This window comes from Podarcis cretensis (assembly GCF_951804945.1).
Source record: "Podarcis cretensis genome assembly, chromosome: 2".
NCBI classification, from domain to species: Eukaryota; Metazoa; Chordata; class Lepidosauria; order Squamata; family Lacertidae; genus Podarcis; species Podarcis cretensis.
The window spans coordinates 41,580,553-41,605,478 of NC_137171.1; the positions used below are offsets into that span (position 1 = coordinate 41,580,553).

The window sequence follows — 24,926 nt, forward strand, 5'->3', positions numbered from 1 at the left end:
TTTTAATTTTTTTTTTTTGTTTTATCTTTTTGTAAACCATTTCATGGGTTCCCCCCCTTTCAATCATGCAATGCATATTTTATTGCATAAAAGAAAATAAACAAATATCAGCTCCCTCTTCTTTTTAAAAACTGTTCACAAAGGCATCTCACAGCAGCCTGAATTATCCCTTTTTCACTACAGTGAAAGAAGGACCTGCCTTTAAAGGTTTCAGGTTCTTTCTTCAAATAACCTAAGACCAGGGTTTTTTAACCTGGGGTTCATGGATTGAGGAGTTTCAGCAAGTTTCAACTGGAAGCCAACAAATCCCCCAATGCAATAAAATAAATCACCGTACTTTTCAGTGTATAAAGCTAGGTTTTTTTTTTACTTTAAAATAAGGTTTAAAATATGGGGGTGTCTTATACATGGATAGTGCATATGCCCATTTTCTAAATTTGGGGTGCCCAAAAGTAGGGGGAATCTTATAAACAGAAAAATACGGTATATGCAAAATTCTGTATTTTTGTGCATTTTTTCTGAGATCCATAGCTTTCAGCAGATTCTCCAAGGAGTCCATGACTAAGAAAGATTAAGAACCATTGACCTAGACTTTCAAAAGACAGGACTGAGCATGTTCTGGATTTCCATACAAACATTCCAGTACAGAAGTTAATTCTGAGTTAAAAATCCAGCACCATAAATTATTGGCTTTATTTTTAAAAAGCAAATTTTAGTCCATATGTTTGAAAAGAGAGGCTTGAAAATGTGATGGGAAGTGGGAGTGGCTCTCAGAGAGCTGGGATCCAAGTAGAATTTCCAGACTGGTGCTTCTACGTTCTGTATAGGGCCATACTTCTTCCCCTAATTAGAAACAGCAAAACACATTATGAGCATATACAAACATTTGTATCAGTTATTGAATTATTTTTCTTGATGGAGAATTTGCCTTTGTTCTTTTGAAGTGCAGTGTATACATTAACCCTGTTAATGAGTTTCACCTGATCAGTCTCCTTAGCACCAGATCCAATTAGCCCTGTGAACTCTCTCAGTGACCTCAAGTCCTCTCCAGATACATTCAGAAGCCAGCCTTGCTGTTGCTGAACTGAGATTACAAAGTATGATCACTGGATTTTAAAAATAAACTTTTTGGCGTGCACACACACACACAGTTTCCCGCCACTCTGCATTTAATTATCAGTAGCATTCGGAACAAATTGGTTAAACCTGTAGAATATCATGCAAGAAAAGCATGTTATGGTTAAATTGTGATAGATCACTCACTTAACGTCAAAGTCTCCATGTCTAGTTATTGGCAATATATTATGTACATGTGTGGTATGAACGTCAACTGGCAGAGAATGAGTGTAGCTGTGAGCAGCAAAAAGCAGAGGGTGGAGCCAAGGCCAAGAGATATCAGAGGTGTGAACTTGGTTCCTGGTGGGTGTACAATCATTCTACACAGACCCTCAAGGGGGGGGGATTTGTTGCATAGGGAATAGGCGCGGAAAAGCTATTTACATGACGTTATTTGTACTGCAGTCTTTGCAGAAAACCACCTCCCAGATGAATGAAAGGGTAGTTTTCCATGAGAAAGGGAGTGGTACTTTAAGACATCTAATTCACTGCAGGAATGCAATGCAAAAAGCATTCCCTCAGGTTTGAGGGAAGTGGTCAGCACGGACGATGTTTAAAGTAGAGGGGTCTGCAAGAGGGAGGGAAGGAGGGAGTCAATGCAAGGTCTGGATTTGCTACAACGCCACGGCCTAAGCGGCGGGTGGGGCGCGGCGCGCATCGTACCCCAAGGCCTCAGCGCTTGGGTGACTCTGCTCCCGCAACACTACACGCGGCACCACAGGATGGGCAGCCCGCTACACGCATCGCGCTAGTGCATGCCCTAATTTCACCAGCCACGCTGTAGGCTCGCAGAGAGGGAGGAGGGCGATGGCGCGCGCGGCAACTGCAGCTGCTTGCAGATGCATGCGGCGTAAGTGGGCGGGGTGCTGCTACATGCGACACATGCACCCAGCGGGAGCAAAGGCTGCAGCGCTTCTCGGCCGCACGGCGCGCGCATTACCCCGGCCGCTGCACCTGACCCCGCGCGGCGCCACTCTGGTCCGGGCTCGCTTTGACCTCGGCGAGGAAAGGAGGAGCAGCAGCCGCAGGAGCAGCAGCCGCAAAACGGGACAACCGCAGCCGTCCAATGTCCCGCCTCTGTTCCAATACGCTCGGGTGACAAGCGTAAAGACGCCCAGCACTGGAAGGGCTGCTTCCCTTTGATAGGCAGAGGCAGGCAGCCAATCCGAGGCCTCGCAAAGGGTCGGTGAAGCGGGAGGAGATGGAATTTCGGACGAGAAGCTTTGCGAAGGTTGCTATGAGCCTGGCTTGCACGGGGGCAGGTCTAAAGGGAGAGACCAATAGGCGGCGAGGAAGGATGCCGATAGGCGGGCGAGGCGACCAACGGGGCAGCCCAGCAACTTTCTTTTTTTCCACCCTATTGGTGGGCGGTGCCAGAGAGGAGGAGGTGGGGAGTGCTCGGTGTGGCGCTAAAGGCGCCGGGAGCGGGGGCGGGGCGGGTAGTGCGGAGTCGGTTCGAGCGCGCGCGCGCTGGGGGGAGAGGCGGCTCCGCAGACAGCGGACCAGCTTGTGCGGCCGAGAGGACGGCGCGGGAACGCGCGCGCGGAGAAGAGGTGAGGCGTGCGGGGAAAAGAAGGAGCGGGGAGGAAGCAGGGGAAGCTGCGGGTGCCCCCCTCTCTTTCCCCCTCCCCCACATTTTCCCGCCTAGCCTGGGCGAGATGGGGAGGGGGGAGGCGAAAGCAGCGGGGTCTCTGCTCCCACCTAGATGGGGGGCCGGTCCTCCTCCTCCTCCTCCTCCTCCCCGCTTGCCTCGCCTTCATCTTCAGGCGCCCTCCCCTCCCACTCCACCTTCTGAGGGAGGTGCGCGAAACGAATAGCCCACGTCCCCCCTCCTGGGAAATGCAACTGAATGGGGCTCGCCTGTAATGGTCTCCCACCTCCCGTCCTTTCCCTTCCCCTCCCTTGCAGCGCGCTGCATGCGCGCCGGTGCAGACGTATCCAAAAGGGCTGCCTGTTCGGGGCCCGGGTCGCCGAAAAGCGCACGTGTCCCTTTGTTTAAGGGGTGGGTGGGATTGCTTGACGGCGTGGGGTAGGGGGGGCGGTTGAAGCCAGAGGGGTAGGCATCGGTTTATTCCGTACGCGGCTGAGGTTTCGGTAGCATCCATCTCTGGGGGCCGTATGGGGTTGGGGTTAGGGGCGCTACCCTCTCCCGCCCTCCGGTTGCCTTTTGTGTGGCCGCTAGGAAGGCGCCGGTTAGCCGTAACCCCGTTTTTCCAAATAATCTCCCTGCCCAATGAAGAGGTCTTGACGCCCTTCCGTGGGTTGGCGGCGTCTGTTTCCTTCCATCTTCCCGGTGAGGACTGGGAAGTTGTCACGCAGCCCTTTTGTCCTTCACCGTGGGTGCTGGTCACAACTGGTTCCAAACTTGGGAGCTCCTACCACTTAATTTCGAAACTACCGGCCAGTTCACAACAAGCACGCAAAACTGCTTGACCTAGTGGGCTACGTAGCATTGTTCTGTTCCTCATGTGAGATGTTCCAGGTGTATGTAAGATGCTTCAGTGTCCTTGAAATGGCTGCACGGAACCTCTAAAACCTCGCCCCACCCATCGTTTACTCTACTCTTTTCTTATTCTAGTCACTGTTGTCTGATGATGTGAAAAGAGTGATGTAGCCTGACAAGTGATCTTTTCTTAACACTTAGTGCTGGTTTCTCTGAATGGCAAACAACAGAGGTCCTATCCAACTGTGTGACAAACTAAGGTTGCCCAGGTAACCCATTTGGGAGCACACACACCCCTCCGCCATGTGACTGTATTCTTCCAGACCTTAATGTTGATTCCTTCTTTGCATTGCTCTAGAAACTAGCTGATGCACTCACCTGGAATATTGGTTGTATATTGGTTGCACAGTGTTGGTTGGCTACTTTGTTGTATTAGAATGACACCTGGGCCTGCTTTGGAGTTCTAGCTTTAACATAGAAAGGAAAAATAAATGCCTATCAATTTGCTGTGTATGTATGTATTATATATGCATGTATATAAATGTATGTATGTATATAAATGTGCATAGGGCAGCTGGAAGTATAGGGCCCCGCTAGAATAATACTGCTATAGATGTCTCCATGTGTTTTCAAAGGTGCCATCTTGATTTCAGTCAAATTTGTCTGTAGCATCTGTAGAGCTACTGGCTCTCACTTTGGGCATGACTTATTTGGGTTCTAGTTTCAATTGGAGCAACCTTCTCCTTATTTTCCTTCTTGGAACCTTCTTTTGAGCAGTTTATTCTAAAGCACTATTCCTCCTTAGCTATGCTTACTGTAGTCATTTCTGATGTGAATTCATCTGGTCGGCAGCAAGTAAGGCAGGCTGCTTCATGGCCCTCTGGTGGATTGAATGTCTTCACACTTTATTCAGCTATAGTAACTTATCAGTCTGACATGTAGGTGTCTCCCTTGAAGGAGAATAGACTTGAATGGTTTGTATTCAACTAACTTGTACTCATTGAAATGAATGCCCGTGATGAAGTTGGGTTCATTCTGAATAAAAGTTAGTTGAATACAACCCAATGCATGCATCATTCTTAAAACTGCCTCCTTTAAAACGAGTGTTGGATTGTTGTACTTCATTTTAAATGGTGAGAGGCTTAGGCTGGGTTAGGACTCTTAGTAAGAATTGTTCCAGGATGGTGGTGAACAAGTCAGCACAAAGCAGCCACCCAGCAGAGAATACTGCGACCTGTTTGTCTAGAGCAGAGCAGGAAATGTTATTAACCTGCATGCCGGAATGCATGGCAATACTGTGGTACCTCGGGTTAAGTACTTAATTCGTTCCGGAGGGCCGTACTTAACCTGGAACTGTTCTTAACCTGAAGCACCAGTTTAGCTAATGGGGCCTCCTGCTACCACCATGCCGCCGGAGCACAATTTCTGTTCTCATCCTGAAAGTTCTTAACCTGAAGCACTATTTCTGGGTTAGCGGAGTGTGTAACCTGAAGCGTATGTAACCTGAAGCGTATGTAACCCGAGGTACCACTGTATTTGTAAATGAATGTTACGTTGGGCAACTTTATTTTTATTTTTTTGGTAATCTTTACAAAAGTGTTGTCCATTATATTAAAATGATTTATATGCTAAAAAATAAGATAGCAAACACTTGCATTTGGAAGGCATCCTAGCAAAACATAATTGCATGATACCTACTTAACACATCATGAATTTTATCTTTCATGGGGAGAATTAACATTTTAACTTGCTTGACCATGTTTTTAGACAAAGCAAGGTTGGATTGGATATGGTAGGTATGCAATGCATCAAATAAATCAATGAAGCAATATGTTTCCTTAACTTTAGATAGCGTCCTCTTCACTGTTAAATTTGATATATTTCAAAACATTACCAGTTGCATCAATTCTGAACATCTGCCCTTTGATTGCCTTACTGTTCCAGGATCAGTAAAACTTTGGTTCAGCTCCAGAGCACATCCAAGTGAATTTGTTGGCTGGCATTTTGTGTCTGTAGTAAGTTTCAGGTAACTTATTATTAAAGGAAATGCACAGCACAGAACTTCATTTTACTTGGTCTCTTAAGTTTCTGCCTAAATTTCTTAAACTTGATTCTATGCTGATAATATATTTCTATATACGTGTCTTGGCTATGGCAGAAATAATGTAATTTCATTAAAACTGCTGTAATTGATTATTTTCAGAAGTATTACTTATTCTGCTATGGATTAACATTCCCATGTTTATGTTCCAGTATTACACATAGTCTCAACATTTATTTTGCAGTCATAGCTACTAACATGCATTTTATGTCACCTATGCTTAAGTGCCATGCTTAAGTTATGCTGATCACTATTTCTAGACTTATGACCAAGCAGATCTGAGTTTAGGAATTTTATTCAAGTGATTCGCCTGAAGATTTAAGTATGGCTGGTATTACAGCATTGGTGGGGAACCTTTGCTTTTTTTGGTCAACAGCCACATGCTGGTAGTTGGAATAGATATGCCAAAGCCAAAAGTACACAGGACCGGGGGGGGGGGGGGGGGCTTTCCTTTCTTTCTCTGGAACCACAGTCTCTTACTCCCTGCCCAGCTGGCTGCTAAAGGAGGAACTGATTGCTTTTCCCAGAGAAGCGGGTAGCTTTTGTAATTAGGCTTAGGGCTGTAGGTTACCCATAAGGAATAATTTTGTATCAAAAGAAGGATTGGAGCAGTCATAGACAAAGTCGGCCCTCCAGATGTTTTGGGACTACAATTCCCATCATCCCTAGCTAACAGGACCAGTGGTCAGGGATGATGGGAATTGTAGTCCCAAAACAAATGGAGGGCTGAGTTTGCCTATGCCTGGATTGGAGAGTTAAAGATACTAGGTTAATTGGGTATTTATCTTAATTCAGAGGAAAAGGTGCTAGGATGAGAATACTTGTTTTAAGTTGATTGCACATCTCCAGCCAAAAATCCCCTGAATTAAGGTTCAGACTGCTAAATGGTTTCTCGGAGCTCCTGCTTATAATTCATCTTTACGCATCCCATTGAAGACTTAGATAGGGCCTTCTGGAAGACAGAATGAAAGGAAACATTTCTTCTACCACTCTAGTCCAGGGTCACTTGAAGGACAGTAAACAGCATACTGGAAATATGGTACAGTATTATAGTTCTTCCAGATGAGAAGGCTGGGGAACACTCCTAAGTTCCTCAGCATTTATCAGGCTTACTATGGATGGAATCTTTACTTTCGTTACATTGGAATTTTGCCCTTTGAAATCTCCAAGCCGCCTCTTCTGTTCAGTGTTAGAAACTTGGATATATAAGCTAGGTGCCAAATGACACCTTAAACCTAGGTTACAGTCGCCACAATGGACTAGGAGGTTGGGCCAGATGACCCTCGGGGTCTCTTCCAGTGCTACAATTCTATGATTCTGTGATCTCAACTACATTGCTTGACTGTAGCTTGCTCTTACAACAGTTCACTTGTCCCAGTATGCAAGAAGTAGAAAAACATACAGTGGAAATTCACTCTGTACTAAGGCAGAGGTTTTTAAACGTATGTTTGTCAACCTTGGTGTCCAGAAATCTCAAGGTAGTTGCAGTTGGACCTGCGCCAGTAGCAAAATGTACCTGGCGCTTGGGGAATTTCGAACACTGCTTCTGTTTGCCTACCATCTTCCAGCAGAGCCTAGCTGGCAACTCAGCTGGTTTATCCTCCTTCAGAAGTTGCTGGTGCTTCTTATTATGTATTGGACAGGTAGTTGTGAAACTACTGAATGCACTGACAGCTATGGAGCTGTCATGGAGTGGTAATCCATTATTTCTGTTACTGCACCAAAAGCAGTACTAAATATAACTTTACTAACAGTACTAAATATAACTTTATAAAGTTAAAGTCATTCTATACAGAAACTGGTATCCTGCATCAAAGTACTTTGGCATAAGAAAGTGCAATGTGGTGTACATGTTTAATTAAAAATAAGTCCCGTAGAGTTGAATATTTGTCCCTAGCTTAAATGTTTATAAGATTTCAGCCTTTGAACTTAACGGTCCAGTCAAACCAATCAACTGGAGTTTGTCCACAGACAGCTTTCTGAGTCATGTGGCCAGCATAACTAAAACACAACTGGTGCAACGGGACACCATGACAGAAGCCAGAGCACATGGGAACGGTATTTACCTTCCCCTCGACTCTGGTACCTATTTATTTACTGGTGCTGTTACACTTTCAAGCTGCTAGGTTGGCAGGAGCTGGGACAAAAAATGGGAGCTCACCCCGTCACATGGATTCAAACTGCTGACCTTACAATCAGCAAGCCCAAGAGGTTCAGTGGTTTAGACCACAATACAGTGGTACCTCGGGTTACATATGCTTCAGGTTACATACGCTTCAGGTTACAGACTCCACTAACCCAGAAATAGTGCTTCAGGTTAAGAAATTTGCTTCAGGATGAGAACAGAAATTGTGCTTCGGTGGTGCGGCAGCAGCAGGAGGCCCCATTAGCTAAAGTGGTGCTTCAGGTTAAGAACAGTTTCAGGTTAAGAACAGACCTCCGGAACGAATTAAGTACTTAACCCAAGGTACCACTGCACCACCTTTGTCTTGGTGGACTGCAGTGTCAGTGCATTGAAAGTAAATGGGAAAAACAAGCTGAAATGCAGATATTTGCATGGCTACAGATGGGGCTCTTACTAAGCAAGCATGAGCATTACATTGGAGCAAATATGCTTCTTTTACAGAAATGGCCTGGTTTCATAGGATGTTTCGCTTTCATAAGCATCCATTTCTGCAGAATCTGCTAAATCCCCTATTTGGGTATACATCCTTGAGATTATTCAGTGCTCTGGCTATAGAATCTGCTGAGTTTGAGAAACCAGCCAATTCAGGTTCATGTATTAATAGTGACTTCTACTTCTGTTTTCATTCTCCCCCCTAGGTTGCAGTTATTTGTTAATTCCCTCATGATGGCTCAGAGGATAGGACAGGAGGACCCTGAGAGATATCTCTTTGTGGACAGGGCAGTAATCTACAACCCTGCTACACAGGCTGACTGGACTGCTAAAAAACTTGTGTGGATTCCTTCAGAACGTCATGGCTTTGAAGCTGCAAGCATCAAAGAGGAGAGGGGAGATGAAGTGCTGGTTGAACTGGCTGAGAATGGGAAGAAAGCGGTTGTCAACAAAGATGACATTCAGAAGATGAACCCTCCCAAATTTTCTAAAGTGGAAGACATGGCAGAATTAACCTGCTTAAATGAGGCCTCTGTTCTACATAATTTGAAGGACCGATACTACTCTGGGCTCATTTATGTAAGTAATAATTATTTGACTGGCCTTTACTGGACCATGGAGCCACCAACAACAGCTTCCTTATTGACTGAAATGTGAAAAAGTACCTGTATCTTTTTTAATGCCAGCCTGATGTTATGTATAACTTGTAACTTGATCCACAGTGTGGTTAGGGTTCTGATAATCGCCCTACTTTTTCTTATTAGATAGTCTGTGGCTCTTGATACTTTTGACTGTGGGGTAGTGATAAGGTGACCAGGACACACAAAACATTGTTGAATGCTTCAGCATTTGTGGCCAGGAAGGCTTTGAAACTGGTCATGAACATCTCTTCATTGTGTGACTGGAACCTATTCTTTCCAAGTTTCACTTTTGTTCTTCGATTTGGGGTGGTAAAAAAGAATGATGAGGTTTTCGCCCCTGGGCTTGGTCATAGTTTTGGGGCATAGACAAGTAGTCAGTAGTGGTCAAGAGAGGTGGCATGGGTGAAACATTGCTCTCCTACCTTCCCAAGCATCACTGTTGTTACTGAGAGGGGGAGGGACAAAGCATCAGGGAGCTAACCTGACTCCCCCAATGCTGTGGCCTTGCCTCCCCCTCTTAGGTAACTAGCAGCAACATGCAGTGTTAGGAAGATAGGAGAGCTGACTTGCAAGCTGCTACTGCAACTGGTGAGGATATGCAGCCTTGACTTTTTCTTCCAGGGCTGCACCTGTCCTTAGAATACGTATTCAGTGTTTGGACATGGTCAGGAGCTGGATACAGGTGAACCAAATGAAGTTGAATCTTGGCGAGGTGGAAGTGATGATAGCTGGCAGGTCCTGTGGCCTTTGGGAGTTTAGGATTCCTGTTCTAGATGTGGCTTATTTCCTCCTTGTCAGTCCAGCTTAGTAATCTCTATGAATATTCAGCTTTGCTGGCTGGATTTCAGCTAGGCATTTCTGCTTGATGGTTGGCATCTCTTATTGTTGGATAATTCAAATCACCTTCAAAGGACCAGACACCTGTAATGTGCTCTGTGTAGGGCGTGCCCCTGAAAACAGAATTTTCCACAGGCACAGAATGTGGTAGATTATCTAGGGTTGGGTTTGTTGGAACCAAATTATATCTGTGCTCCGAAGTATACGTTGCATTGTGTCCTGTGCACAATGCAAGGTGCTAGTTTTGACTTACAGGCATGGCTTAGGTATGACAGTAATGGCCAAATAACATGTGTTTTATTTGACTGAAAAGAGGAGCATTGTGCCCATATTTTTTCCTCTTTTCATCACATGCCATAATATAAAACTTCTAGGGTTTCTTAAACCACAGTCTCCCTTTATATCTGAACCTAGAAACTGCTTTAATAAACCAGACTCTGTGTGGTAATAGTTGAATGATATCGAAGACAAGTGGTCTTCACTGGTGGCCCCTTACTCATGGAATACAATCCCCCAAGAAATACACATGATTTCCTCACTGGCTATTTTTAAAAAGTCTCACAATTTTTAGATTTTTTTATCTGTTTTGCCTTGGTACCAGTCTTACTCCCACTATGACTGTCTATCATATTCCTTGCCAGATTGTGTATGACAATGGACATTGGGTCAATTTGCATTGGTGGACTTCTAGTTCAATGTGCCCCATCTTTCAGAATCTTATAGTGGCTGCATGTTTGGCGATACCAAATTAAATACAAGTATTAATTTTTAAAATACAAATATTAATATTTTAAAATTTAAAAAATATTAATCCCCTTTTAGAATCACTCAACTATCCCCCATTTTTCAAAAAAATAGTAACAGTGGCAATATTTTCTCAGCCCACCTAAATAACTCCCAAAGTCACACTTCCGCCGGTTACATGGTTTTTGGATAACAGTAAATAATTTCACATAAGCTTATAAATTCCTTCTCCCCTCCCTCCAATAATGAATGTAGTCAAACAATAGCAGTCTGCTGCACCCTGCATACTCAAACAGCTGATTCATGCTCCTTCCCCTTTCATACGTTCATATGACAAGGCACAACAAGAAAACTTGAAGCTTCAAACCCCCTTCTGTCCTTCACTAATATATTTCTTTCTACTCTGTTTTCTCAAGACAGAATAAAAAGCAAGGAAGAACTACAAAGGGGGGTGGGCGCAGAGGAAACCCCAGCACAGTATCTAGAAATAACATCACCTTAGGGTCCTGGGTTTATCCATTGATATATCCTACATTTATCCAATACACATATTAAGAAGGTAGTAAAAGCTCAAGGGGAGAGCTGTAGCTCAATGGTAGGGCACATTCTTTGCATGTAGAAGATCCTTGGTTCAATTCCCCACACCCCACTTCTTTTAAAAGGGGGGGGGGTAGCAGCCCTGGAAAGACTCTTGATTTTGATCTTTAGGTGGCTCTCAATATGACATTTCTAATGGAAATGTTTAAAATTTCAAAATCTGAATCTTTCCATGCCAGATCTGAGATTTGTACAACTTATTTTGAGGTCTAGTTCAAAGTGAATAACTGTAATTGAACAGTCCAGTTGCTGTGTGGCATATTATTGGCACTGGCCTAGATCTTAATTTCTACACCAAGAAAAGGAAGTCAACATTAATAATACCTGAAATGTTTAAATCACAGTTTTGAGTTGAGTCATATTATACTACATATTCTAGGCAAAACAGTTTATGCAGCCTTCTGTTTTAGAAACACCTGAAGTGAAGAAATTCAGACTTAAATTGCATTAGGAAAGGAAAATTTGTGTTTGAGCTATAAAATGGTATTTGAAAGAGGAGCTGTAGCCAAATGCAACACCACATTTGTATTCAGTGAATCAGGAAATACTGTACTGCGGAAATTTGCCTTCTACTTTTCAAAATAAACCATGAAAATCAATACAATGCAAATTTACTTTGCACTGTGTTTTGTATCAAGTAGTTGATTTGGGCGTTTTTTGTGAGTTGTCTTAAGGGCTGCCCCCAGAGAGCTGAGAAAGTGGTAGACAATAGGGGGTTTAGGAGGAAGTGATTATGAAATTATGTGGGGTACATAAACTTTTCTTTGTGACCAGAGGCCACTTTTGAGCTTCTGTAGGATTACTAGACTTGATTTTATTTAAAAAAACACACCAGAATTCTTGCTTTGGCTATTGTGATTGTACCAGCTACGAATTTCTCTACGAATTCTTCACTTTGCAGAAGTACAGATGTACTGGACTAAACTGCTAGGATCAGTGTAAAGGACATATGCATTCTGTGATAATAAAATTATAATTAAATTGAATATAATATTTTCCACTGCTTACATGATAAGCAATTGAAAACCCTGCCAAATTCAAGCAACTGATAGCTTCCTTTTCTTGAAGAACAAGTATTAGGTCTTATTGTTCAAAAGGGGCTAGGAATGCTGGAATGTACTCTTGACAGGGTTCCACAAATATCCACACTCCAATGATAACTATGACAGATTGTACCATATTTTCCTTCAGGATGCTTTGTGGGCTTTATGTAGATTTCAAATTACTAAGCAATACTGTCTAGTGTTGTAGTAGCATTAAGTTTCAAAAACCTGCTGATAAGGAGGCATAAATAAGTATTTTCCCCACGCTACCTCAAGACGGGACGCAGGTGGCGCTGTGGGTTAAACCACAGAGCCTAGGACTTGCCGATCAGAAGGTCGGCGGTTCGAATCCCTGTGATGGGGTAAGCGCCCATTGCTCAGTCCCTGCTCCTGCCAACCTAGCAGTTCGAAAGCACATCAAAGTGCAAGTAGATAAATAGGTACCACTCCAGCGGGAAGGTAAACGGTGTTTCCATGCACTGCTCTGGTTCGCCAGAAGCGGCTTAGTCATGCTGGCCACATGACCCGGAAGCTGTACGCCGGCTCCCTCAGCCAATAAAGCAAGATGAGTGCCGCAACCCCAGAGTCGGTCACGACTGGACCTAATGGTCAGGGGTCCCTTTACCTTTACCTCAAGACACACATTCACTTTTTTTATATGTGTGTACTTCGATCTGTTTTTCATCTTGTTCAGTGCTATTAGGTTAAATCTTCACACTAACATGAGTTGTAGAACAGCGCATATGATGGTCTTCTCTTTTATTGCTTTTTTTTTTTATAACGTTCCCATTTCTAGGCTACTTAATAGTATGGCATAGATAAACTAGCCTTGTCCTTATGGAATTGAGAAGCCCGCTAGCAGAAAATAGTGTTCTGTTCCTCCTTAGGAAGTGGCAGCTGAAGTGAGGACCCCAAATCTTAAGAAAGTTGTAGAACAGTGCACTACTGAGGAAGGGGAATATAGGACACAGGTTTATATGCTGCTACTGCTACAGATTGTATATTGTTCCCTCACTTGAGAAGCAGAACTTCAAAAAAGATATTTGGGCCTGTGTTTTAAGATGGTCTAATATCTTTGGCTTAAAATCCAGCAAGACTCTGACTTGCCACAAATGGGGCATCTAGTTATGCAAAGAGGTACTAGCATCAGTCTTGAGACTAGAGCTTTTCCATTATCCATGCCCAGACTGCGGTCATAGTATACAGTAGGCTTGCAACTTGCACAGGGTAATTTTCAGGGGGATTGTGCATAAAGCTGAAATCATTTATAATCAGAACAACCACAGAACCCCCCCCCCTCCCGCCTCCATGGGACCACCCCTACCTTTCTGAAGCTGGTGCACCGAGTGGGCCTTGCCCCACCCGGAAGGCAGAGAGAGCTTTTAAGCCCTCTACATTGCTTATTAGGCTCTGGGAAGGTCTCATGCAGGTTCTGGAGGTTCCTGTGAGATGTCACCAGTCCATCCAAGATCCAGTAAGCAAAGTCTTTTTGTGCACCAGCGAAATGCAACACTCTTTCTACGTGCTTGGTTGTCATCTGAATTTTTCCTCTGCTGGTTTAAGTAGGGAGGGCAAATAAACATCAGCTCCGGACCTTGTCCCATCCCCGACGTTGACATGAGCTATAGCGGTAAACTATCTTTCGCAGCTGAAGTCTTCTAAAAGACCCACCAAGTACCTTTATTTCAATAATGCTGTAGTGTGGAACATGTCTTCCCCACTTGTTTGTTTGTATCTATGCAGGAGTGAAATGTGTGTAAGCTAACAGTACATTGTGTATGTTTCTGAACAAAAACAAAGCATTGAGCATTGTGTGGTTAAGGACAGGATGGATAGGAATCAGTGGCTCAGTTTGCATGTCACGCTAAGCCGAATTATGGCAGTATGTGAAAGAGCAAGCATGTTGCTGCATATTTAGAAAATAACAAGCATCTTTCTCCTCTCTGCTCCTACTAGGCATGTGGTTTGACAAACCACAAGGTGTACACCAAAAGCAAACCTTGGTTGCAGGACAAACCATGGTTTAGACAATCCATGAGCCTGGGTTCATGTGTAATTCTAAGTCAACCCTTGGCTTATTTTCCAACAGCGCAGTAGGAGTGAAGTAGCCACTATTTTATAACTCTGCACCTGCATGCTTTCCTGTTCACTCTTAGCCACAGTTTAGCATCGTGAATTAAACCAAAGATAATGGGGGAAAAGTTTTATTTATTTAACAATCAGTTAAAAAAATTAAACAGTAGTACATACAGGTTAGGTTAATGCAGGTTGGGAGAGACTAATCAACTTTTCTTCCCCCTCCCTGTAGACATACTCCGGGCTCTTCTGTGTAGTCATAAATCCTTACAAGAACCTCCCAATTTACTCTGAGAACATCATCGAAATGTACAGAGGAAAGAAACGCCATGAGATGCCTCCACATATTTATGCAATATCCGAATCAGCATATCGATGCATGTTGCAAGGTAAGATGCACACTTTAAACGTAGAGTGTTATGTATGCAGCTGGGAATCATTTTCGGTATCTGCCTATTCGTATGCTACATTTGCACCTTTCTGTTGGTAAAACTGGCCTGTTTATACTTTCCCAATGACTTCATAGGTTATTTGATATATCCATACCGTGGCTACCAATGAAAGTTGTTAAGGTAGCTACCAGTATATTTTTAAAAATGTTACGAATCACATTGGAGACATCCTAAATATGGATTTCACAAATTTTGCTTACTGCACAGATGTTTCAATCAGTTTGTATGCCATATTGTTAAATATAGAAACACCCAAATAATGCACTATAGAGTAAAATGTTACTCTACCTACCACATCTTGCTACGTTCTCAGTTACCCAAATACCACTGTCTGACAAGTTCTTCGATGGTGGTTAAATTAATTAAAACCTCAGATGAATTATCTCTCCCCCTCCAAGCTTTTTAGTGAGAACTAATTCTGAAACTGACAGTGCGGAGGGAGGGGTGAACCCTACTGTGAAGATGCAAATTTTCAAACTTCATATTTCCCTTGCTACTTGAGGAGTTGGATGCATGGCTTCTGTTTCATGCATGGGATGCTGTGAAAAATGGCTACAAGAAGATTATGCTACAGCATTTTCAGGGTTTCTGCACACTTCAAAGTGTTGAATACGTAGCCGGGAATCATGTTCAGTATCTGCCTATCCATCTATCTATATGCTACATTTTCACCTTCCTGTTGGTAAAACTGACCTGTTTCACTTTTCCCTTGGCCTTCATAGGTTGTGGTTATTTGATATATTTATACTCTGCCATCTTAAGAACTTCAGTTAGTAGGCAGCTAATATAATTAAAATAAAATGGGGAAGACTTTTTAGGGCACCACACATACACAAACAGACAGACAGACACACACACACACACACACACACACACACACACACACACAGAGAGAGAGAGATCTAGTTCTTGGATTTTCCAATTGCCATTGTGCAACTGAATCCTCTGACCTGGAAATGGCTGCAGAAGTACTAGATGTTAAGTCCTTTGCAAGTCTGGGCTAACCCACTGTTCAAAGCCTATTGCCGGTACTCAAATATTCTGCCTTTTTACCTATCCTTTCAGGGTTATGAAATAAAACTTTGACTCGACTTAACCGGCCAGGGGGCCTTTATGTTTACCTGTTAAAGAAAACTACATGGAAGTAGTGGGTATCACTTAGAGATACTGGTTTTGCCCTGATGTTTATCATTTTTAAAATTGAGTTGTATTTGTCATTTTCCCATGCATTCTCTCAGTTTGGAGAGATCCTTTTGGGAAGCTTCTCAACACTGCTTTGTTTTAACCACCCTGAACAATTTACCACCATCAACAAACTTGGCTACTTCCCTGCTGACTCCCAACTCTAGATAGTTTATGAACAAGTTGAAAAGCACAGGTCCCAGTGGCGATCCTTGGGGCAGAAGGACTCCATGTTCTACACTCGAAGAGATGCTTAGTACTTACTTATGGAAGACTTTGCAGACTAAATGAAACCACTTGCAGAAAATTTGCCCCTTGGGGGCTTCCACTTCTCGCTAATCACATTGTTATCCCTGGAGTTTGTCAGCAGAATCTTTTATGAATGGTTAAATTGCCTTAATAGACATTAATGCATTAAAGACTGTTAGCATGATGTTTAACATTAATTGGAGCCCTCAAGTTTTGGCCTCTCTCAAATGGGAAATGGGAATAAATTTCAGGCAATAGGCTTTGAGGAGATAATTCTGTTCCATGACTTCACTGCCAAGTGAAGAAAGGACTGGAGAATGGAGCACTTGGCAGCTGTTGTGCTTTAACACTTGGCATTATTAAAACTACAGTTGTTGCTTCTGGTACATGAAAGGCAGAGCACTGAAAAGCTGTGCTCTCTGCCTCCAGGACTGGGGACACGTGCATGATTTATTTATATATCAAACAATTTATATACTGCTTAACTACAGTCGTCTCTTAAGTGGTTTGCAGGAATACAGTGCAAAAAATATAAATTGGTCAAAACTATAAAATCAAACCTCAATTACAATGCCTGCTGGAATAATAATAATAATAAAGTCTTCAGTAGGCACCAGAAGTTTTTTTGGGGGGGGGGGGCGGGGAATGGTGCCGGCGGCTGCCTGACATTAACTGGAAGGGAGTTCCATAAAATGGGGCCAGTAATACTAAGTGTACAGCTCCTGTTGGATACCAACTATGGATTTGAGCCATGGTGGACCACTAAAAGTGACTCCCACAAAGACCTCAGTGATCATGCAGGGACACAAGGAATTTGGAGAGAAGCAGTCACGCTGCTCTCTAGGTATCCAAGCCTTCAACTTAGGCGGGAGTAACCACTGAGGGGAGAGCTTGAAGAATCTTCTGAATTACATTAGGGATGATTTGTGCTACTCTTTTAAAGGCAGGCTTAACTAAGCTGCTTGCGTCTTGAGGACAACTTCTGTGCTTTTAAAATTTGTACCACTGCATTGAGGGTCATTTAGGCCATTTATTCTGTTTGGGGGAGTGGAGGAGCTGGGGGGGGGGGTTTCCATCTCACACGGTGTCTAGCTTCCTGGGGGGAAATTAAATTTGGACAGTGTGCTGGTGATTACTAGATTTTCTCAGAATTTACAGGAAAGATGAGAAAAACCAAAATTCTACTTAAAAAATGGATGTACCCTATTTTTTATCTGCATATCAAAATTGCGAAACTGGAGGGGGTTTCAGGTTGAGCTACTGCAAAGCATCTGAAAATTGGCTCTCTGGTGTAATAGGGGAAGTATCTGCACTTTGAAGTAGGCGTGGAGGCCTCAGGTTTCTTGTGGCATATATGATGTCTAGAATCCTCATCTAGCGTAGGCCTCTATGAAAGGAATTTAGTTTCATCCAGAAAATCCACCACAGAATTTAGGAAGTCATATTTGCAGCTCCTCAAATTTCCTTACAGGTTTGATCTGGATGAAGTTCAAAATGTATTGTCAGTTGTGGGGGGTTTCCTTCCTCCATTATTCAGTAGTACTAACATACAGTACTAACATATTGCTAAACTCTCTCACTGGCCTAACTCAATTGTTCTGCTTGTTCCTGTAAGTTTGGCCAGATTCATACTGTATTGATATGCTTGGTCTTCAAAACTATTCAGTTCTTATTGTATTCGTAGCTTTCCAGCTAGCTGAAAGTTTGCAGAAGGGCCTACGATGTTTGGGTATCTTTTCTTTTTTTCTTCTTCATTTTGCCGTTCTTCCTACTTTATCTTCCTTGCACTTTGAATGGGTTGCAGTTGTGCTTCTGTCAAACTGCCAACCCTGCTAAAGCCTCACTTAGCTCTTCATGGGACTTGGACAGACCCAAGAGTTGGTAAACAAAGTCTGCTTTTATAAAATTTAATGATAGTGTTGCAGCGGATTAGAACAAGACGGGTTTCTTAAGTGTGCAGGGAAGAACTGGAAAATGTCAGATGAATTGTGTCTTTGTCATATGCAGGAAGTGGAGCAGGAGTCTGGCTATTCTCTTCGAACTGCTGCATCAACTGTGTCTAACAGTAAATTCAGTCAAGTTGAATGTTCGTTTTCAAGGTCTTTGTGCTGTGCTGTGTGTGGGATATCCTAGAGCAGGGGCTGGGAAGCTATGGCCCTCCAGGTTTTGTTGGACTCCATCTCCCAGCAGCCCCAGGGGCACGTTCAGGGGGGTGATGGGAGTTGGAAACCAACTACATCTGTAGAGCCTTGGCCCAGAAACTGATAGCATTATCCTCTATGAATTTGTCTAATCTTATTTTATAGCCATCTAAGTTGGTGGCCATCACAGCCTCTCGTGGGAGCAAATACCATAGTTTAGCTGTATGGTGTGTGAAGGAGTGCTTTCTCCTTCAACATTCAGTTTCACTGGTTGTCCATGAGTTCTTCTGAGTGGGAGGTAAAAAAATTCTAACCACTTTCTCCACACCCTGCATACATTTTCACACTTCAACCATGTCCCCTCTTGCTTTTTCTCGAAACTAATCTTTCTTCACAGGGGAGTTTCTCCACTTCTTTTTTTGATCATTTTGGTTGCCTTTTTTCTGAACCTTTTCCAACTCTGCAATTATCCTTTTTGAGGTGAAGTGACCAGAAACGGTACACAGTATTCCAAATAAGCATATGATTTCTCGCAGTGTTTGATAACTGGAAGAAATCTTGGAGGTACACAGACGAGAATGAGGAGATAAGTGAGTGTTCTCTAGGAATGCAGGAAAAGCAGGCTTGCTTACTTTAAAGATAAAAATTCATGAAGGAAGAAACTTCTGGCCGATCAGGTTTGAAGCCAAAGGTAGAGGTTACAAACTAGTGGATAGCATCCCTTCCCCCGCCCCCTTTTCAGGATAAAGAAGCATTTTAAGCATTTGCTTTGCTTCGTTGCCTTTTTTCAAGATAATGCCTCTGGGTGGAATTCACTGTGACATTCTTCTAAGGGTGGCAAGCTGAAATCTCCCCCTTCTGCCCCCTGTTCTTGGGATTCTCCCCCACCCCACAAAATTCCCAGACAGTTTTGGGGGGATGCTGAGGGGAGTGGGGAGGAGTACCCTTGCACAGGTCGAAGTCCTTGTGCAAGGCTTCAGTGGATGGGGCTGGTTAAATGAATTGCATCCTCTTGTCTTTTCTGCTTCAATAAACTTTGATAGAATAGAATGCTAAAAGATAAATTTGGTAGTACCTTGATTTAAAAATTGCTTACATAAAATGGTTAGCATAAAGCCCTAGCTCATTCTTTTCCTGTCCTCTGCAACAGGGCGACAAAATTCTGACAAGTCCACATGTGACAGCCCTAGATAAGCACATTATTGATATGATTATACAGGACCAAGCCTTGGTTGTGGTGGGTGGATTAATAATTGCATGTTTCTAACACTTTTTTGGGTTAGGAAGAAGCATGCACATGTGTAAATTGTATGTGATGTTTGCCTTGTGCTGACCTTAGATGCATGCTCTCAAAATGCAAAAAGCAGCAGCACGTAACACTGTGCAGAGCTACATCTCTACCACCGCTTGAAGTACTTGCTTTATGTGGAGGCTGTAAGATTTTGCACACTTGGGAGTAAATCCCATTGAATCTGATGGTAGCTGTGAATAAGCATGCGTTTGATTGAGTGGCACTTGATACCAAACTACAGATGATAAGTTCTTGTTCAGTCATTCATGCTTGCCTGTTGGGCTGTTGAAGGGTGAATGCTTTAGTAGATCAGTGGGAGGAAATTTTGATCCCCAGCTTAGTAACATACAGTCATACCTCAGGTTACAGACGCTTCAGGTTGCGTTTTTTCAGGTTACGGACCCACCAAAACCCGGAAGTACCGGAATGGGTTTGTGCAGACGCGCCGAATCACAACCTGAGCGTGCACAGACGCGCCGCTGCAGGTTGCGAATGTGCATCCCGCACGGATCACGTTTGCAACCCAAGCATCCACTGTATAGGATAATTTAAATGATCATACTAAACTTAGACCTTTTCTTTCAGTGAATTGTGATACAGTAAAGCTGTTAGATATACAGAGTTGTCCACAAGGCTGTTTGCAAAACGGCTAGTGAGTTAACCTGTAGTGGCCGGTGTGGCAGTGTGGGTGGGGCTGTGCTGCTCACCTGACTTCCCAGTACTTCATTGCTGCTGGTTACTTAGAGGGGCAGGGCAGTGGAGAGCTTAGTGATGTACAGGTGCAACAGGAGAGGCAATCCTGCCATGCTGAGCTCTCCAGTGCCTTGTCTCCCCCCTCTCAATAACTGGCAATGATACCTGGCACTGGGAAGATGGCTTAACAGCGCATTACTACCTGTGCTGCCTTGCTAGATGCTACTGGACTTAACTATTCTATTAAACATTAATGCATGAAATCTAACTTAAAGAAGCTTGTAAAAAATAAGTAACTCTTGATAAACTTAGTCAGGGTACAAAATTTCTTAACTGATGTTCTTGTGTGCATGTCCAGTAATACACTTTGGCTACATTATGAACATGAATTAACTCCAGAGTTCTCTTTATAAACTAACTTCATTTTTCAAAACGAGTTGTGTTCAGACAAGTGTTTCTGAAAGCTTTATAACAAGGTTTAAAAGTAATAGCTGCCCTTGTATAAACATTGGCATTACTTTTCTGGCGTTTGTGTATATCTGCTTTGGGCATGCTGTATTTAGAGGATGGAGTCTGTTAACTCTTACAAAAACAGTTTAATGTTGAATGAGTTTCCTGTAAACTATATTGCCACGCTGGGGTCATGATTAACCTAGTTTCATTGGCATTGTTATTAATAGTTATTTTTCAAGCTGTCCGGTATTCTCTCACACACATACTTCTCTGTATTGGTTTAATGACATAGCACAGTACTAGGAAGGTGGGGGGGGGGTGTATTGTGTTCCTCCAAACAATTCATAGCAATAGTATTTCTTCAGAAGATCCCAGGTTAGGCTGAGAGGTAGTGACTGGCCCAAGATCACCTAGTGTGAGGATCACCAATCTGGTGCCTGTGGCTTCACAGGCACTCACAAAGGTTTGCATTCATTTTACCTGTGGGTGCTGTGTTGGTGACCCTGTATGATGCGGGAGATGGAAATGGCAGAGTGAAGCAAAATAATTGCTGCAACTAGAAGGGCCTGCACTGTTGCATTCTGGTTGGTTTGGAAGGATGTTTGTGGGTGAGAGAAGTGGCAGGGGTGGTTTTCCTGCTCTCCTTATGGCCCAGCTTGCTTGCTTGCTGCCTACCAGCCATGTGGAGCTGACAGCAAACAGCTGCTTCCTCCCATGAAGGAGCTTGCACTTCACTTATGGAGATATTCAACTGGGCTTTACTTCACCCGAGTTCTATAGCACTGCAGATTAAAATGAAAAATGATTCTTTATGAAAGGCTATCCTTTTTACTACCCTGTTACAGACACACGAGGTGCACAGTCTTTCTTTGTTCAAGAAACAGAAATGTAGAAACTATAAATAATTAAAAAGAAGGAAATAGCTTATGATGAACTTTAGCAGGTAAATCCTGTCAGGTAAATTCTCATTTAAATTTCCCCCCACAAAGCTTTTCTGATACCGTTCTCCTAGAAGCATACTTCCTTGTGGGTTTTTTAAGTATTGAAAGGCCAACATCTCCTTTTCTGCTGTATCAACACAAAAGCAATTGTAGCTGCTCATTGTGGTGAGGAGTGTCCTAGTCCCCAAGTCTTACTTAGGTCAACTCAAAGCTCTTTAAAGTTATAACTGACAAAGCAGTGTTGGTCTAAGCCTGGCATCGCCAGCCTGCGGCCTTCCAGATGTTTTGGCCTACAACTCCTATGATCCCTAGCTAACAGGACCAGTGGTCAGGGATGATGGGAATTGTAGTCCAAAACATCTGGAGGGTCGAAGGTTGGGGGTGCCTGGTCTAAACACTTGGGTTTTTGTCTTTACAAGGCTTAATATTAAACACTGTCCTCTCCCTCTAAAAAAATATATTTTTTAAAAAATGAAGAGCAATGCTAATAAAGAGGAAAAAATGGAAGCTGCTGCCCATGAATTGATGGTGAATTAGAATACAAATTGTAATAGTAAGTCTCCCTTTGCCCAAGATTTTTGTGGCTAGTGAAGAATGAATTAATATTCTGACCACTAGGGAAATTGGTGGAAAAGCTCATCATATGTTGTATAGCACAATCTACTAGTTATTCCAAAGTATCTCCAGCCATTTACTTTTTTTTTCATTATTTCTATTTTCTAAATTACCTCAGAAGCCCAGTCCAAACTGTGCTCTTCTTTTGCTTCATATTCTGCTTCTGGCTCAGGTTGCAGTCTGCTGTTGGTGGCAGAAATGAGGCAAAAGCATTCTAGCAGCCTTTATAAATTTTCTTTAAAGGAAATAATGCTTAAGTTTCCATCCTTTGCTCTGCGCAGACATAGGCAGCCCTATAAATTATCTGCTGCTATAGCATAACCATATTTTTGTGTTCCATGAATGTCAAAGTGATGTGTAACAGCTGCATTTATTTCTGCTTATTGTACCCAAAGGGTACTACGTTACTTTATATCTGTGTGTGCTTTTCAATATGCTAACATTTCTTCTACAAATATAAGTTTAAACATTAATCTTTTTAAGTGGATAGGGCTTGTATCTGACACGACACATCACCTTTAAGGCAATATTTTAAAATTACGAGTTTTCATTTCAAATCTTTCACCAGCTGGTTATGTCAAAAACATATACATTGTATGAGCAGTCCCTGAAAAAAAAATGTATGGTGAAATGAGACTTGGTAGTTATATGGCTGGTTGGCACCTCGATACCAAACTTCAACAATACTTGCTAAAAGAGCTCTTTCCAGAGGAGGCTAGGTTGTATAGTTGTTCGAATAGTTATTTTTCTTTGCTTTGCTTGCATATGAGGTTTTCCGGCCATTTCGGCAGTCACAGGCTGTACCTCCTATGGTGCCTTTGTGAGGTCACAATAAATACACCTTCAGAAATCCACAATGCACAAGAAACTGTTTTCTGTTCCTGCTCAGTTCCTGTTTACACTTGCTCAGCCCTCTCCTACACTGAACACACACCTCTGAAACATGCCCATATTTTATTAGATGCCAGGACTGAGGCATCCACACTCTCATCTATTCTTAACAATGACCTGCTTTCTGAGCAAGTACAGTTGCAGCTAATATAGGTATTTCCCACTGGTGGTGTGACTATTTTGTGCTCCTGTCTTTTTAAAAAATGCCATAACTATTCTGTGTTATGCTTTACCCCTACAGCAGCCACTTTGTGTGACTGGTGCCCATGGCACTTGCTCAAAATTCCAAATTTGCTTACTTGTCCCCAAAAGGCTGGTAGCTCCAAAGGGGGGGGGGGGTGTATGATAGGCATGTTGAAGTGGTGACATTCTTGTCTCTCTACTGTAGACTTATGCAGAGAACCCTTTTGTCAGCGGTAGCATAAAATAGCGAGCCTTGGCAGCATATAGGTCAAACCTTGTTTGGTTAGTACCTTGTATGACCTTTGTTTAAGTTAACACCACTTTCAGGCTCAATTCAGGGCATGTTTTAACCTTATAAGTCTTCCATAGTTTAAATCGAGGGTGCCTGAAGGACTGCATATATACATGTGCCTACCGGTACACTCACCTTGTCTGGGTGATTTGATTTAAAAATTAGGGGGGTTGTGGATGGATGTTACAGAGGTGAGAATTTGCGTTTGGATAATATTAAGGTTCTAGCTATTCCTGGCAACTTCTTGTCACCTTTACTCTCCGTCCTCTCAGGTTTTCTGTCTCTGCGTACCTTCTTAGCAAAATATGTGCACCAAAATGTCAATCATAAATTGTTCCCTTTTCCTTTGCAGATCGTGAGGACCAATCAATTCTTTGCACGTAAGTAAATACATTTTGGAGCTTAGTTTTGTTCTGTGATAGTGTGATGACTACTATTTGTCAGATTCACAGGGAACAGGGGCTCCTAAGATGAGTTACACAAGAGTTAACATTTAACTTTATTCACTGAATGATCTCACGGGTAGCAGAGATCATTATTACCAAACTATGTACTGCAGTTCCTTTGCAGGAGGCAGGCTGTGGCATTCCTGCCTTAGTAGGAACTGGATCTAGTGTGTCCAGTGCCTTCATGGAGGTGAGCTTGGAACTGGGAACTTCACAGTTCACTGTTTGCTCTTGCAACTGTTATTTTAGCTCCTGTTGCGAGCCAGCTCTTGCTGCCACTTGCTACCATGGCTTTAGGATGGATTTGGCCAGGCATAGGCAAACTTCGGCCCTCCAGATGTTTTGGACTACAATTCCCATCATCCCTGACCACTGGTCCTATTAGCTAGGGATCATGGGAGTTGTAGGCCAAAACATCTGGAGGCCCGAAGCTTGCCTATGCCTGGATTAGGCTATAAATCTAAGCATATCATTCATGTGAGATCTGGAAGAATGACTTCCAGCTATTTAGGGGTTCAGTGAAGGGCAGTAACCCCACTTCACACTATCTGCACCATTCACATGGTTGCCAAGGCAGTCACTGTCTTTTACCTCAAACATCTTTCATTCATAATTCACAGATTCATAAGGAATACGGAAGTCAAGAGGCAAAGGCACTGAAGATACAGGGGGAGATGAGAGGACTAATGAGGTCTTCAGTCTGTCTTCTGAGGATCATTTGTCACATAATAAAACCAGTGAAAAATGTAAAAGTTTTGGGTTAATCAGTGGGAACCCCATACGTAACTAATAAGTTAATATCGGTGAACATATGTCTCCAGTATATAACAAGTCTATTTGGCAGTGAAATGTGAAAATCCAACATGGAATGATCCAAAAGTG

General features: G+C 42.9%; 1 protein-coding gene and 1 long non-coding RNA gene across 4 annotated transcripts in view; one reads left to right on the top strand and one right to left on the bottom strand.

Annotated features, from left to right (window-relative positions):
• Positions 1-592: 592 nt before the first annotated feature.
• Positions 593-2,322, bottom strand: LOC307210426. Its single transcript, XR_013835988.1, has 2 exons — positions 2,057-2,322; positions 593-843 (listed from the first exon to the last, which is right to left on the bottom strand). It is a non-coding gene; the product is annotated as an uncharacterized lncRNA (long non-coding RNA).
• Positions 2,323-2,328: 6 nt separating this feature from the next.
• MYH10 (myosin heavy chain 10) overlaps positions 2,329-24,926 on the top strand; it is a 73,919-nt gene continuing 51,321 nt past the window's right edge. For 2 of the 3 annotated variants that reach the window (XM_079965851.1, XM_079965853.1), the window contains exons 1-4: positions 2,548-2,669; positions 8,484-8,856; positions 14,448-14,604; positions 23,951-23,978. In XM_079965851.1, coding sequence (XP_079821977.1) covers positions 8,509-8,856; positions 14,448-14,604; positions 23,951-23,978 — 533 coding nt within the window. In that variant the 5' untranslated portion in view covers positions 2,548-2,669; positions 8,484-8,508. Of the gene's footprint in view, positions 2,348-2,547; positions 2,670-8,483; positions 8,857-14,447; positions 14,605-23,950; positions 23,979-24,926 lie in introns of those variants that run through there. The other variant, XM_079965852.1, reaches the window with a different exon arrangement.